The 16,004-nt window shown below is 40.9% G+C and overlaps 1 protein-coding gene and 2 non-coding genes across 4 annotated transcripts in view; all 3 read right to left on the reverse strand.

Moving 5' to 3' along the window:
• Positions 1-16,004, reverse strand: part of NAP1L4 (nucleosome assembly protein 1 like 4) — a 59,179-nt gene that overhangs the window by 21,011 nt on the left and 22,164 nt on the right. For both annotated transcript variants that reach the window (XM_065403843.1, XM_065403844.1), the window contains exons 6-9: positions 12,226-12,312; positions 7,527-7,664; positions 6,644-6,715; positions 193-332 (exon numbers count right to left, since the gene is read on the reverse strand). In XM_065403843.1, the coding sequence (XP_065259915.1) occupies positions 193-332; positions 6,644-6,715; positions 7,527-7,664; positions 12,226-12,312 (437 nt within the window). The remainder of the gene's footprint in view (positions 1-192; positions 333-6,643; positions 6,716-7,526; positions 7,665-12,225; positions 12,313-16,004) is intronic.
• On the reverse strand, positions 3,211-3,331 carry LOC135878812 (small nucleolar RNA SNORA54). Its single transcript, XR_010561419.1, has one exon. It is a non-coding gene; the product is annotated as a small nucleolar RNA SNORA54 (small nucleolar RNA).
• LOC135878813 (small nucleolar RNA SNORA54) lies at positions 10,482-10,607 on the reverse strand. The gene has a single exon (XR_010561420.1). It is a non-coding gene; the product is annotated as a small nucleolar RNA SNORA54 (small nucleolar RNA).

Here is a 16,004-nt window from a genome sequence, read left to right on the forward strand (position 1 = left end):
TTTTAAATGCATATTATATTCCATCTGCACAGAATAAAACTGTTAGAGTTCACCATCTATACTACCAGCTTCATGCTTTCATCCACAAGACTTTTTCCTAGTATCAACCATTACCAAGATAAAGAAAATAGAGTCCTGGAGAATACAGACTAGAAGCTCCAAACATATTTTTAAAACACAGATTTTCCTTACCCCTCACAATCAACTATTTCAGGGCCTTCAAATGAAAAGGGATCAGTCTTGTCTGGCTCTGACTTCATCTTGTAGGTTTTTGTCAGGACTGAATTAGTAAAGTAGTCATTGGGCTCGAAGTGGAACTCTAATGAGAAAGACTAAAAGAAAGTTCCATTATTGTTTTAAATTATACCTGATTTAACAAACAAACCCACCCAGTAGGACGACCAAATTCTGAACAAATACAGGTAAGAGGAAATTGAAAGAGCATGTGTTAAATACATATCTACTGACTACAGTAATGATTTTTTAAAGTACAATAATTAACAGAAATAGGCTTGGATAATAGTCAAACTACACCAGTCAAGTTGTTTTAATGAAGCTTTTACAAATTATCTTAATCTCTTATAGCTTTTATTTTAAGTTTGCATTTGAAAGAGACTCAATTTCATTTTATTTTACTGAACTAGGTTTGAAACCAGTTCAAAAGAATGCAGCTAGTCTTTCTGAATCTTTGATATCACACACAAGACTAAAGAATTGAATTTTTAAAAAATTACAAAAATAGTTTAAGATTCTAAATTACACCACCACATGGGAAGACTTAAAGTTAAATTTAATGGAGTACACTCTACCAAGGCCTGGATTCAATCTTCTGTGCTCATCTGGCAAGAGCTGGTGACTTTACACATTCTGTTAATGGTTTAGCATCTTAAAAGTGAATTTGAATTGCTTCTTTAAAGTTAGTTTTTCTGCCTCATGGCATCTAAAAATGTTTTTAGTGGAAGTCTTCACTTTAGCATTTCTTAAGATTCTTAGGTGTTCTGTGTCAACATATAATTTAAATAAAATTAAAGGGTGGAAGTATTGCTGATTTTTAACGTTTACCCGAAAAATATGCATTTTGTCTCATCATTAAGTTACTGAAAAATAAATAACTGAAAGTTTCCATAGGAAACATGCAAGCTCCTGTACAAAACACAAATTTTAAACTTGCATAGCTTTCTAGAGCCAAAATGTACAAGGCTATGCAATTCAAAATTAAACATGCACCAGTTTAGAAATTAAAAATAAAGTTGTTTAAGTTATGCATGAGCAAAAAGGCATCTGAACCTTTCTTCCCCATGTTCAGGTAATTCAGAAGAGCTAATATATTTAAAACTATCTAAAGATACCTCTGCAATTCCTCCTCTTGCACAGGTGCTCTGGGGAAGGGCTATAAGATTGGCAGTTTTGGAGATGGGGAGAGTGCTTTTGGGAAGGCCGGGCTCCATGCTTTAGGTTAAGCCCAAGAGTGGATAGTTTACTTTCCATGGAAGCTTTTCCTCCTCAACCATGTCACAACGTTCAGATCAAGTTATAAACTTCCTTTTTAAAAAGCAAGCTAGTGTAGTTCTTTGAAGATCTGAAGAGTCCTCTTTTCTCTCCACACTCTAGCGTGTCTGCTGCATTTCCAGGATCATCTTTTTAGCCAGATAACTGAATTAGACTCCCATTGGCACCAGCTAGTTGTTCATTTGCTAGCATTGTTAATACATACAAAGGCTGCTGGGGGGGTGAGGGGGGGGGGGGGGAAGAAATGCAGCAGCCTTGCTAGACCAGGGGAGGACAGAAAGGGGGACTAGAAACTGGACACAGCTCCACTAGTTATTTTTGTACTTACGGTGGTTATACTTTGATCCTCTAACAACAACAGGGGTTGCACCTTACTGAGTTTGTAAAACTAAAAAGGTGAGGGGGAGACTTGTAAAGTCTGTAGAATTTATACAAACTCAGCCTGGGCTCTGAAAGTCAAACTTGACTATCTGTCACTAGTGATGACTAGAGCTGGGCAAAAAAAAGTGTTGGCAAGTAGTAAACTTGCCAGGAAATTCCTCGTTTGGGGGGGTGGGGGGAGGGGGACACGACACAAACAATCCACAAATTCAGGTTGAATTCATTTAATAGTTGTGGCTGAAAAAAATGGGAATGAAGGAATGGAATCTTTAAACAAAAAAATCTGTTCATTTTGAAATAAAACATTTTTGTATTTTATTTAGAAATGTAATTAATTTTTAAAAAATTGAAACAAACACCTATATAACCCCACTGAATGCAACTCATGTTACACGGGATAACTGATGGCCATCATTTGGCTGGCAAAATCTTTACTATAGTTGACTTGTGAAAACATTTGCAGGGCTGGCAGTGTTGTGCAACTAGAAGCAGATCTGAAATGGAATTAGACAACAACGGAATGCCAACATCCTTCCCTCCCCCAGAAAAGAAGTTAGTTTTCAGAACAATATTACAGAATTAAGAAAGCCAGATATATAAAAAAAATAAGAATGAAGTTAGAGCAATACTATTTTGTATGGCATCATTACATCTCTCTTCAGGATGATAGCTCAGAGCAATATATTAAATGCTCTTTGACATGTTTATAGTTTGAAACCTTCTGGAATGTTTGTTTAGAAACCCACTTACTGAAGTGATAGTCTGAAAGTGAATCACTGTAGCTTGAGAGCATGGCACCTACAGGATCCTGATAGTTAAGACTGGAAGACAATCTCCACTACAAAATGTGACTAATTTTGCTAAATACTGAAGACTAAGATTTATTGAGGTAATTTGTGGGCAAGATGTATCTAACATATTTAAAATAAACTGAACAGAACAAGTTATAGTATGAACATGACTCCTCAGTATCAAGGTTTGATTATATTCCTTTAAAATTGCTTTTTTTGAACTGCAGCAACTATGCTAAAGTCACATTTGGTCAAAAACAAAAACTAAAATTCCAGATAATTCCATTAATTTGTTAGTTTGCAGCCTATGCCTCTGAAGCAGAGAAACTGTTTTATTAGAATCTGGTAATTCATAACATACTCAGGCAGTGAGTACTTTCTGCAATAAAAAATCCCAAGTACTAAAGTTACACACACAATGCTGTTACTGTTACAAATTGGTGAGTCATTTTTCAGAAAGTCACTATTATAAAAGACCAAAGAGCCGTTTTCCTGTAAAGTGGTAAGCGTTTCAGTGTCTTTTTATGAAGTTTGTCCCCAAACCTAGAAGAGACATTGAGTTTGTCAGTCTTCTATTATTGGATTTAATGTAGCACTGGAATGGAACCCATTACCAGGAAGATACTGTCAACAGGTTACGAACAGTGCAAAAGGCAAGAAAAGAAATCCATTGGTAAAATCTGACCAGCCCTAAAAACCAAGTGTTATTGCAATTTTGTTTAAGCTATTTTAAACCACAGAAAATTAAGCTGAGTGACAGTATGACATTATCTGCACAACAGAATAGTTATTAACATTCTCTGAACTACACTTCAAGAAGTTTTATTTGGATAAACAAATGAGAACCCTTTAAACCGTTGTCTAGTTTGCTTCTGTGCTCAAACACAACCCACCAACTTTGTGATCTTGTGGTTGTATCTTAGGTTGGCAGGCAACAGATCATTGTGCATGTGGTATTGTATGCCCCTTTGTGACAAACTCACTCTTACTTGGCATGCATCTTGGACCATTCTCCCTGCTTTGAGAGCACTTTAAGTCTCTCGCTAAAGTGATTACCATTGTCTACCTCAATTACTGCTCCTTTCTTTATATTTTACTCCCTCAATTAGTTTGAGTTATTGTTTTATTTTACAGAGCCTGGGGCACCTCACAGAAGGAAGTTTGGGAAGAAATACTAAGTCAAATTATTCTCCAACTCTTTTAATCATTAAAGCTTTCAGGAAACTCCATCTTTTTTCCTACTTGTCCTGCAGCGAAGCAAGTCTGGTGTGTACACATACCTTTTATCATGAACAACTGCACTGTCACAACACTCAACAATATAAATAGTCACACAACGAAGTATGAAGAGAGGCTGTGAGTAGAAGTTAAAATATTTTTGAGGAAAAAAATTACAGACTAAAACGTCAGTTTGCATGGATTTAAAAACCCAATGGAGTAATTTATTGGACAAACATCCCAGTGTAGCATTTTCAAACCACAGTAATGTATTAATGCATAAGAATCAGAAAGGAGACGTTTACTCTGTGATAGCTGAGAGAAAACAAGATTACTTGTAAATCTGATTTTTCTAAAAATATTCTGACAGGACACCTGGTCTCAGCTACCTAACAAAACACTGCCAGCTCTAACTCTTAAGGTTTTTTCCATTTAAGAGCAGTGATAATAGGTGGAGCATTTGCAAGGCCCTCTACTGGCCAGCCTGAGCTAGCATGAGTTTGACCATTACCCTTAGAACACTGTAGTCAGTTTCAACTCTGCAGGAAGAAAGCTCCCTCCCTGCTATCCATCCCCTTAAAAAAAAAAAAAAAAAAAAAGTCTTAAAAACAGGGTCAAGGTGCAAAAACCAACATCATCATCAAGAGGTCTGAAGGGACATGAGCAAGAATCTTGTCAGAATGATACTTTCAAAAAAGCAGTTACAGACAAGTACTTTTGCCTTCTCTAAAGAAGATACTCCAGGAATGAAATTCAGAGGGATGGAAAGAAGCTTGAGGGAGGTTGTTGTCTCCTCCACCCCATCGCACAAAAATGTTTTACAACAGACAACAACTATGTCAGCGGTTCTCAAACTGTGGGTCGGGACCTCAAAGTGGGTTGCGAACCAATTTTAATGGGGTCGCCAGGGCTGGCTTACATTTGTTGGGGCCTGGGGCCAAAGCTGAAGACTGAGCACCACTGCCCAGGGCCAAAGCCAAAGGGCATCAGCCCTGGATGACGGGGCTCAGGTTATGGGCCCCCGGCCTGGAGCAGAAGACCTCGGGCTTCAGCTTTGGCCCCGGGACGGTGGGGCTTTGGCCCCTCCCATCCAGGATGGTGGGGCTTGGGTGGTCTCAGGCTTCGGTCCCCTCTCCTGGGGTCGCGTAGTAATTTTTGTTGTCAGAAGGGGGTCGCAGTGCAATGAAATTTGAGAACCCATGAACTAGGCCAATGCAAATAGCGCAACCAGCGATGCCTGAATAGGTATTTTAAAACACACACAGAACAAAGACCTCTCCAAAATTTCCAGGATAACACAGGTAGCCTGAAGAATGTACCAGTTAAAAAAAAAAAAAAAAAAAAAATCTAATCAGATGTTTTGCCACTTTAAGTAAGGGACACCCTGAAAGAAAAAGGATTCCATAGTACAGGAGTCCAAACAAATACAAAAACAAGTTATGGGGTGTTAAGGCACCAAAATGGGATTTCCTTATGGAAACTGAATGCAAGCAATTATGTTTTGCAAATGTTGCTGCCTTGCAGATGTCCACAACAAATATCTGAGGCAAGCAGTGCAGGCCACTTTGCTTGATTCAAAAGAGGATTGGCATGACCTACTGTCAAGGCAATGACTTCTATTATAATAAACTGTCTCAAAAATTGTAGACTTACAGTTGAAGTCCATGAATACTTTCTGGTGTACTTGCCAATACTTTGGCTTCCTGATAAGCTAGATGTTTTAAAGTTCAATCATGATGAGCCAGACATAATTGATTTAAGTTAATTTCTGCAGGTGAGTGCCAAATGATTCCCTTTGTGTGCTCATTTATAAACTCCACTAGTACTTTAGCTTTTTCCTTGCACAGATAAGATTACACTAGAAGTTTGACAAACTGTAAAAAAAAAGTGAAGTCAGAGTATATGTCTAAACAGCAGCTGGGAGGTATAATTCCCAGCTCAGGTAGACTTAAGCATGGTAGCTCTGCTTGAGCTAGAAATGACAAATAGCAGTGTGGCCATGGAGCTATGGGTGGCAGCTCAGGCTAACCACACAAGTATGAATGCAGGAGATTGAGTGGGACTACTTAAATGGGCTACTAAACTGCTGTACCACCCAGCTATTTTAGGCATTAGCATGAGCTTAGCTAGTGTGTGTATGTCTATTTGAGCTAGGAATCACTTATCCCAGCTGCTGTGTTGATATTAACTAAGGGTATATTTATCTGGAAAAAAATGTTTCTAAGTGCAGTTAAAAAAAATGAAATCTTTTGTTCAAACTTCTGTATTTTTGCATCTGTACCATATTTTTCATTACTGTTTTAAATTAACAGAACTTAAGTCACATTGATTTCCATTTTATTTGGGGAAGGTATAGTTTTTCTAATGTGATGAACAGTACACATGATTCTTTTTGACTAACGTTCACTAATTTGTCCAAGTATTAAATATGGCATAAGTAGCTGTTTCAATTTTTCAATATAAAAAATTAGTTCACTCTTTTAAACCTAAGTAAAGGGGACCAAGAGGAGGTAGAATAGAGTTGAAGGTGATGATAAAGATTGGCTAGAGTACAAGACAATAAAGGGCTAGAAAAACAACTAAAAAACTGTGCTAAGAACCTGAAGCTTGGAATCTTTGGTCAGAACAGTACGCCCCATGTTTTCACACTGATGGCTGTAGGAAGGGAGGGATCAAAAACATATTGAACCATTGCCCATCACTACTGTGTACTATTTAAAAAAAAAAATAAAGACAATACTTACCATAGGCTGTCCAGGTTCAGAAAATTTCACTTTAATATCCTGCAGGTGTTTTAAGATTGGTTCATCATATTCCTAAACAGAAAGGAAAAAAGTTTGAGTAGGCAGTATTTCGAAAAGCAAAATTTTCATCTAAACTTGCTCACTTCAGAGCAGTGAGCTATGTAGAACCTAATAATTTGATCACAAGTTTGTGATAAATTTGAAATTCAGATCCAAGTTCTTTGAAATTACTTTAAAACTGTCATTTGCCAAATTCTCATTTGTTGAAATCGGTCATCTTATCTTTGAAGTGAAAGTTGCCATCTCCTGGGGTAGCATGTGACTGAAAATTTAACTTCTTGGAAGATGAAAACTCCAATTACTACTTCCACTACTAAGCAGAGGCATGATGTGACAGATGTATAAAAATGACTAGTTTTAGGGCATTATTCCAAAATATTAACAGAAAGTTAATAGGATAAATTGTATAAGGGCAGAATGCAACAAAATGTAGCAAATATAGAAGTCCAGTCCAATACAGGTACAGCCAGTTTAAGTACTTGCTCAAGATATCCTTAAATTATACAACTACCTAAACAAAATAAAGTGGCAAAAACATGGGAATAATTGTTTTGAGAGCAGAATGTGAATATATGCGCTAATGGATGCAGAACTAATTGCAATACCAGTTTCCAGACAGCTTAGATCTTATTTATCAAAAACTTTCACTTAGTAACAAGCAAACAAACTACAAACTATCTTCAAGTGTTTTATTTGACAAAGACCCGGTAAAGGATTCTCAAGAACTGCAAGCTCTTGGTTACTCACATCTTCCTCAAGTTTCATCTAGTAATTGGGAGAAAAAAGCAGGTGAAGTTAGCTTTTTCAAATGGAATTGGCTTACCTGTACTAATTCACTTAGCATATCTACATTTCTAAAGATTGTAAACCAGAAGTCTGGAATTCCTTTGGGATTTGACTCTTCTGTTGCAGCTGCTGCTGCTTCTTTCTCTTCTATTACTACTTTGTTTTTGAGGTCTCCCTATGAAGTAAACATAGAAATGTTTAAGAAAAGCACAAACTCTTCATAATTAAGAGCCTTCCTCACTTAGTATAAAAAGTACAGTAGAACCTCAGAGTTACGACTACCAGAGTTACGAACTGACCAGTCAATCACACAACTCATTTGGAACCAAAAGTAAGCAATCAGGCAGCAGCGCATGCACACAGCGCGCAGGAAATACAGTACAGTACTGTTTTAAACAAACTACTAAAAAAGAAAAGGGAAAGCAGCATTTTTCTTCTGCATAGTAAAGTTTCAACGGTGTATTAAATCAATGTTTAGTTGTAAACTTTTCAAAGAACTATAATGTTTTTTGTTCAGAGCTACGAACATTTCAGAGTTACGAACAACCTCCATTCCCGAGGTGTTTGTAACTCTGAGGTCCTACTGTAGATGTTTAAAATGCTGTCAGATTCCTGAAAATTGTGACTTGAAAGTTCATGCTTAGAGATGGTTTTAAACCAAGATAGTCAATTCCACTTACAAATCAAGTCAAACAGATCCAAAGTTGATTTACAACTGTCTTTCCATATTTGTAAATTTTAAAGTACGTACAACTTCTGCTGGTTTGGTACTAGTTTAAAGTGCTTTCAATTTCCATGGAATTCTTGACTACAAGATACAAACAGATAACTTTCCAATTTCATTTGCTATACTTAGGGTTTTTTTAAATACGCTAAAATAATAAAACCTAAAGACAGGTACATGCCTAAACTAAGTAGATGTACACCTCTACCCAGATATAATGCTGTCCTCAGGAGCCAAAAAACCTTACCGCGTTATGGGTGAAACCGCGTTATATCAAACTTGCTTTGATTCGCCGGAGCGTGCAGTTCCCCCCTTCCTCCCCCTCAGAGCGCTGCTTTACCGTGTTATATCCGAATTAGTGTTATATCGGGTCGCATTATATCGGGGTAGAGGTGTAGATGTAGATGTACACCTCTACCCAGATAGGTGTAGGTGTACCCCTCTACCCTGATATAATGTGGTCCGATGTAACACGGTAAAGCAGTGCTCCGGGGGACGAGGCTGCTTTACCTCATTATATCTGAATTCGTGTTACCGCAAGTGGTTCCTTCTGCACCGCCCCGTTACTTGCTGTGGCCCCCCCCCGCCCCTCCCCGCCCCAGCTCACCTCCACTCCGCCTCCTCCCACGAGTGCGCCGCAGCTCCGCTCCCACCCCCCCCCCCCCGGCCTGGTGCGCCAATCAGCTGTTTTGTGCGGCAAGCCTGGGAGGGAGGAGAAGCGGAGCTGAGCAGCATGCTTGTGGGAGGAGGAGGTGGTGGTGAGCTGGGGCGGGGAGGGGTTCCTCTATGCCCCACCCTTACTTGCTGCATCCCCCCTGCCCCAGCTCACCTCTGCCTCCATCTCCTCCCACGAACGCGCCGCTCAGCTCTGTTAATTTAAAACAGTAATGAAAAATATGGTACAGATGCAAAAATGCACTCGTGGGAGGAGATGGAGCGGAGGTGAGCGGGGGGCGCGGGGAGGGCTGCAGCAAGTAACAGGGGGGTGCAGAGGAACCGCTCCCCGCTCCAGCTCATCTTCGCCTCCTCCCCTGAGCTCACCACTCCACTTCTCCCCCCCCCCCCCCCCCCAGGCTTGCTGGGCCAAACAGCTGATTGGCGTGGCAAGCCGGGGGGGGGGGGGGTGAAGGGGGGGAGAAGCTGGGGCGGGGAGCGGTAAAAGTGGTTCCTCTCCCTACCCTGATGTAACGCGGTCTCACCTGTAACACAGATTTTTTTGGCTCCTGAGAACCAATATCGGGGTAGAAGTGTACTGTTCTACAGGGCAAGAAAGAGACCAATCCTCTATCTAAAATTTAAATTGGTAGCTTGTGGGGTAGAGACAGTCTTTCCAAGTCTTCTAGGAAACAACTGGCAAATTTATGTCTGATGTAATAATGAAAAGTACCTACAGAATATGCTGTCCGGGTTCTTCTCTTTGGGGCACAGAAAGCTGCTCGTTGTATGTGGAGAAAAAAATTAATACAGAACTAAAATTCAGCATGGGATTGTGCTAATACATGTCCCTGCTACTATGTCCTCATCCAACAACGCAGCAAATCCAGGTCTTGATCATGAAGAATTCTGCTGCTTTGCAGTAGCAAAGGTAGCATCACCAGAAGCTCTTAGAATTGCCTCCAACAATATCTGCTATTTGAGTGATGAGTCAAGAGCAGGGAACAGCAATTTATTACATTTACCAAAGGATCATGTTTGGGCAATATTTACAGCAGTTCATAAGATTAATTGAACTTGTGTATATACATAAGAATAGGTAAACAGGAAGTCTCAGAAAGCATTACAAACTTCAATTGCTTGAGGACTGCTGGAAGTTACCAAAAAACGGTCCTCAACACATGCCAGTAACTTCATAAACTGTTGCCACTCATCCCATAGATTTAGAAACCTTGTCATTTGTGCCTGTGTTAGTACTGTGGATTACCATCAAATACAATGACTAGTAAATATAGAATGAGGGTAGTATTAATTTTGCACAGAGATAAGAATGACTAAAGAAAATGGAGAACAAGTCAGGAAGAAAGGAAAAAGTGTGTGTGTATTTTATATAAATAGAGCGAGAGAGTCCCTAAAACTCATTAAATATAAATGGAATGTGCTGAAGCTATAGAAGGCCCTTCTTAAAACTCAATATTTTCTACTACACACAGAATATATAAAAAGCATGCTGGCTGCTGGATCTCTATTGGAATAAAACTTGCTTTACAATACACTTTACCGAAGTCTGAGATATCTATTTGTCAAATCTGTATTCATAGCACTAAAAGCTAGTTATGTCCCCCAAAATAAAGAACAGCCAGCCAGCCAGCCAGCCTTGTATTACTTTGGTGATTTATGTAGCACTGGAATGGAACCCATTAGCAGAAAGATACTGTCAACAGGTTACGAACAGTGCAAATGATAAGGAACAAACAACCGTTAAACAGTATTTGTTGATGGCAATATACTGGTGTAAAAATTCAGTAAATTTCCAAAATTTAATTTTAAACAGAGAATTTGAGGCCAGAAGTGACCACCATGATCATCCAGCCGGACTTCCTGCACATTGCAGGCTACAGAACCTCACTCATCCACTCCTGTAGTAGGGACATAAATTCTGGATGAGTTACTGAAGTCCTCAAATCTTCATTTAAAGACTTCAAAGTTACAGAGAATCCATCATTTACTCTAGTTCAAACCAGCAAGTGACCAGTGCCTCAAGCTACAGAGGGAGGCAAAAAAACCCCCCAAGGTCTCTTCCAATGTGACCTGGGGAAAAATTCCTTCCCAAACCCAAATATGACAATCAGCTATACCCTGAACATGTGGCCAAAATCCAGGACAGACACACAGCTGGTAAAGTTACCTGCAGTAACTCAGGCCTGGTCTACACTTGGGGGGGTTGGGGGGGGGAAGAGAGGAGGGCAGAGAGAAAGAGAGAGAGAAATTGACGTATCTTAGATCAACTTACAATCACTTACTTCGCGTCCTCACGGCGCGGGATCGACAGCCGCCACTCCCCCCGTCAACTTTGCTTCCGCCTCTCGCTGAGCTGGAGTTCAGCAGTCGACGAGAGAGCGATCGGGTATCGATTTATCGCGTCTACACTATACGCGATAAATCAATCCCTGATAGATTGATCGCCACCCGCCGAAGCTGCGGGCGGGATTTAAAGGGCTCTGGGCTCCCCGCCACTGCAGGGAGCCCAGAGCCCTTTAAATCCCTGCCGCGGAAGGCAGTGCGCTCCGGCACACCGTACTAGCTCTTGCCGGTATGCCATACCGGACTGGACCAGCTTACTTTCACCTCTGCCTTCAGTCTTAATCTGTTTTAAGTTTCCCCCCTCCACAACTCCCTTTAGAAGGCTATTCCAGAATTTCGCTCTACTGATGGTTAGAAACCTTTGTCTAATTTCAAGTCTGATCTTACTGATGGCCAGTTTCTATCCATTTGTTCTTGTGCCAACACTGGCCCTTAACTTAACTCCTCTCCCTTCCTGTTGTTTAAGTCTTCTTATTTTAGGTATTTTTGCTTAAGTGAAAAATTAAAAGTAAACTGGATTATAATTTTAGAACACTAAATAAAGTTTGGGTTTGTCTATGTAAACATTTAGTTCACAGCAAGTTAGAGTGAGAATCTATGCCACACTAGCTTCCATGGACCAACTATCTGTGTGGACCCTGCTGACATGCATTAACCTGTTTGATAATACGCTTTGATCTGGTCCTCTTTGAAAAAGGATGATATCAAAGAGAATTAAACTGTTAATACATGTCAGCAAGGTCCAGAGAGAGTCCATGGCGGGCTTAAATGGGGTAGATTAAATTCACACCCCAACTTGCCAAGAACTAACTGTTCGTGTAGACAAGTCCTATATGTCATTGTGTTCAGTCCAGGCTTGTGCTTATTACAAGAGTTCTATATGAAATCTAGATTTCAAAGAAATTAGATTTAAGACAGTATCTTTCAGGCTATATAAACAAAATTAGTCCTTTATCAAATTTTCAAAACTAATGATTAGCTTGTTTCTACTCACAGCTAGTTTTTCTTCCTCCTCATTTTCACTGTGCCACTCTGACTCTGCATCTGTAGGTTCAGCTTCACCAATGACAAAGTCCCTTCTCTGCACAAGAGAATTATACATTTAAGGGAGAAAAATATTAAAGCAGTAAGTAAAGGTTACTCTGAACAATTCCCTGGGCTGCTATAAAAGGCTGGGCAAAATTACTGCCTCTGGCAAAATACAAAAATTAATTCTCTCATAATGACTCCCAGCTTGCAAAACAATCCTTAAAAAACCCCAAGGGAAACAATTGACTCACTAATAGGATAGATAAGTATCCCCGATTATTAGGGTAAGAGCATGAAGGTAACAAACAACTTATTAGGGTGGTTACCACATGTATTAACAGTAAGTTACAACATAAATGAACTAAACAGAACTAGAGTTACTTATGTTTAAAGTGAAAACAAAAAAGTGGAAGTCACAATTGTCTGTTTTGTACTTTACTACAATTTCAAATAGGTACCACTGAACGTCAGCAAAAATAACTTTTAGCTCAAGTACTATAAAAATGGTTCTGTCAAATAGTTCCTACTCTTGTATAGCAGTCAGCGTATGTCTGCAAATAAACCACTATAGGAGCACAGCTGTGCTACTATAGCATTTCTGTGAAGATACTACCTATGCTGACGGAAAGGCTTCTCCTGTCAACTTAGCACTGTCTACAATGGGGGTTAGGTTGGTTTAACTGCATAGCTCAGAGGTGTTGAATTTTCACACCCCTAGGTCAGTATAACTGTCACTTAATTTCCTAGTATAGACCAGGCATTAGTTGCACTTTTGCTAGAGACCCTTACACACCACAGGGGAGCAAAAAAAGTTCTGTACAAAAGAGAAATCCTCAGCCACAGCAGAGGATCACAGCAATGGAGGAAAGATGGAGACTGCAAAGATGGTATAAAGTTCACTTTTTCACTGGCTCTGCACCAGACAAGTCCTCAACGTGACTTTGGAGTAGCCTAATGGCTGAGTTACACAGGCTGCCAACACCACCAAGAGGCTGAAAATGCAGTCAGAGACCAGCAGGGCTTAGTAAAGCACCAGCCACACACACTTGGCCAGCAGCAAGGAGAGCTAGTGCAAAACCAGTATACTAGCTCTATGTCACCAGAAGATTCCCCCACACTAGTATGAGCCTCCTTGGGCCAGATTCTGCCAATGCTCCAGAGTAGAGAAACTGTCCCACTATCAAAAACTGCAGTGTTTTTTAGATGGTCAATGTCAGGAAATTCAGAATCATAGGCATCAATTTTAGGAGTTCGCAGCAGGCCACAAATACACTTTTCACATATAAGAAGTTCAATTACAATCCTATCGATTACACAGAAAAATACATTAGCTATGCAAAGAAAATGAAGACATGAATGGAGACAATTTCATCCTCTGTCTAAAGAGTTCATTATTATTTATATCTAACATGGTGAATGTTAAAGCTAAAATTTAGGTAAGACCCAAGAGTTGACATTAAGAACAAACAATCTGTTGTACTAAAGAATGTTCTCCACCAATTAAAGGAATTCTTCTGTCAAAGAGAAGAATCTTTGTCTACTTTGTGTAGATGTCTACCTTTGAGAAAATGTACACCACCCTCCACCTCCAGAAAGGTTTTTGCTATTTTCTCATTATTGAATGTAAACAAAAGAAAGCATGACTTATGAATATTGTCATAGCATCAATAGTTGTTTGTGTGTTATGGTTTTTGAAACAACTTTTAAAGTGAGGAGGCTGGGATCTAGAAAAGTTGCTAAAATGTACTATCTAGTGCAGTTCTAATAAACCCAAGAGCCCAAGTATAGAATACAGACTCACTATATACCTTCTTTTACACCCAGCAACACGTTCAGGAATCTGACAGGGATTTTCCAGGTATTGCCTTGTTTTGTTAGCCCGTTTAATTCCTTTGTGAGGTTTTGTTTATTTTGTAATGTATAGTCAACTAGTCTGAGGCCTGGTCTACACTAGGAGTTTATGTCGAATTTAGCGCCGTTACATCGAATTAAGTATGCACCCGTCCACACCACAAAGCTATTTAGTTCGACATTGAGGTCTCTTAAATTCGACTTCTGTACTCCTCCCCAACGAGGGGAGTAGCGCTAAATTCGACATGGCCATGTCGAATTAGGCTAGGTGTGGATGGAAATCTACGGTAATAGCTCCGGGAGCTATCCCACAGTGCACCACTCTGTGGACACTCTGGACAGCAGTCCGAGCTTGGATGCTCTGACCAGCCACACAGGAAAAGCCCCGGGAAAATTTGAATTCCTTTTCCTGTCTGGGCAGTTTGAATCTCATTTCCTGTTTGGACATCGTGGCGAGCTCAGCAGCACTGGCAACGATGCAGAGCTCTCCAGCAGAGATGGCCATGCAATCTCAGAATAGAAAGAGGGCCCCAGCATGGACTGATCGGGAAGTCTTGGATCTGATCGCTGTGTGGGGCGATGAGTCCGTGCTTTCCGAGCTGCCATCGAAAAGATGGAATGCAAAGATCTACGAGAAGATCTCTAAAGGCATGGCAGAGAGAGGATACAGCCGGGATGCAACGCAGTGCCGCGTGAAAATCAAGGAGCTGAGACAAGGCTACCAGAAGACCAAAGAGGCAAACGGACGCTCCGGATCCCAGCCCCAGACATCCCGTTTCTACGAGGCACTGCATTCCATCCTAGGTGCGGCCGCCACCACTACCCCACCACTGACCGTGGACTCTGAGGATGGGATATTGTCGACGGCCGCTTCCTCGGACATGTTAGCGGACGGGGAAGATGAGAAAGGAGATGAGGAGGACGAGGCAGTCGACAGCGCTTACAACGCTGATTTCCCCGACAGCCAGGATCTCTTCATCACCCTTACAGAGATCCCCTACCAACCGTCCCCAGGCGTTAACCCGGACACAGAATCAGGGGAAGGATCAGTCAGTAAGTGTTAATCATGTAAACATTTATTTTTAATAGGAATAGGAATATTAACAATAATAACAATGGGTTTTTCATGATTAGTTTGCCCTAGGTGCTTAACGTTTCAGTCCTTGGCAGTGCAACTACTGAAAAAAAAAAATCTAACAATGTCCGGTTTAGCATGATTGTTCTGCCCTAGCCGCTCTACTGTTTAGTCCCTGCCAATGCAGCTACAGTAAAATGCGGTCTATATGTCCGGGGATAGAGCTGAAATCCTCCAGGGACATCTCCACGAAGCTCTCCTGGAGGTAATTGGAAAGCCTTTGCATGAGGTTCCTTGGGAGAGCGGCCTTATCGGGTCCTCCGTAGTAGGAAACGTTTCCACGCCAGGAGACGAGCAAGTACTCGGGAATCATTGCCTTGCAGAGCATGGCGGCATACGGCCCTGGTCTTTGCAGGCTTTCCCGAAGCATCCTTTCTTTCTCAGTCTCTGAAATCCGCATCGGAGTGATGTCGCTCATGGTGACCTGCTTTGAATTAGGTAGGGGAACGTTAGTATTGGGACTGCTTGCCTGTTCCTTTACAGAACTGTAACCGGCGGCTTACAGCCACGAGGTGGAGGCGGGAGGGGGCAGCATACAGGGATCTTTCCCTGGGACAGCCGCGAGGGGGTGGGACAGGGGCAGAGTTCATGCTTGCCGGATTGCTGGCAGCAGGGACTGGCATTGCTTTCAACGTGAAAGGAGGCCAGTGCTATTATTAAAGTTTTAAGCAGCCACAAGTCTACGGCTTACCATGTCGGCCTGCTACACAAATTCCAGTGTCCTGCCCCGCTTCTCTGATCTGCACTGCAAGACCCCA

Source organism: Emys orbicularis, chromosome 4, assembly GCF_028017835.1.
Source record: "Emys orbicularis isolate rEmyOrb1 chromosome 4, rEmyOrb1.hap1, whole genome shotgun sequence".
NCBI classification, from domain to species: domain Eukaryota; kingdom Metazoa; phylum Chordata; order Testudines; family Emydidae; genus Emys; species Emys orbicularis.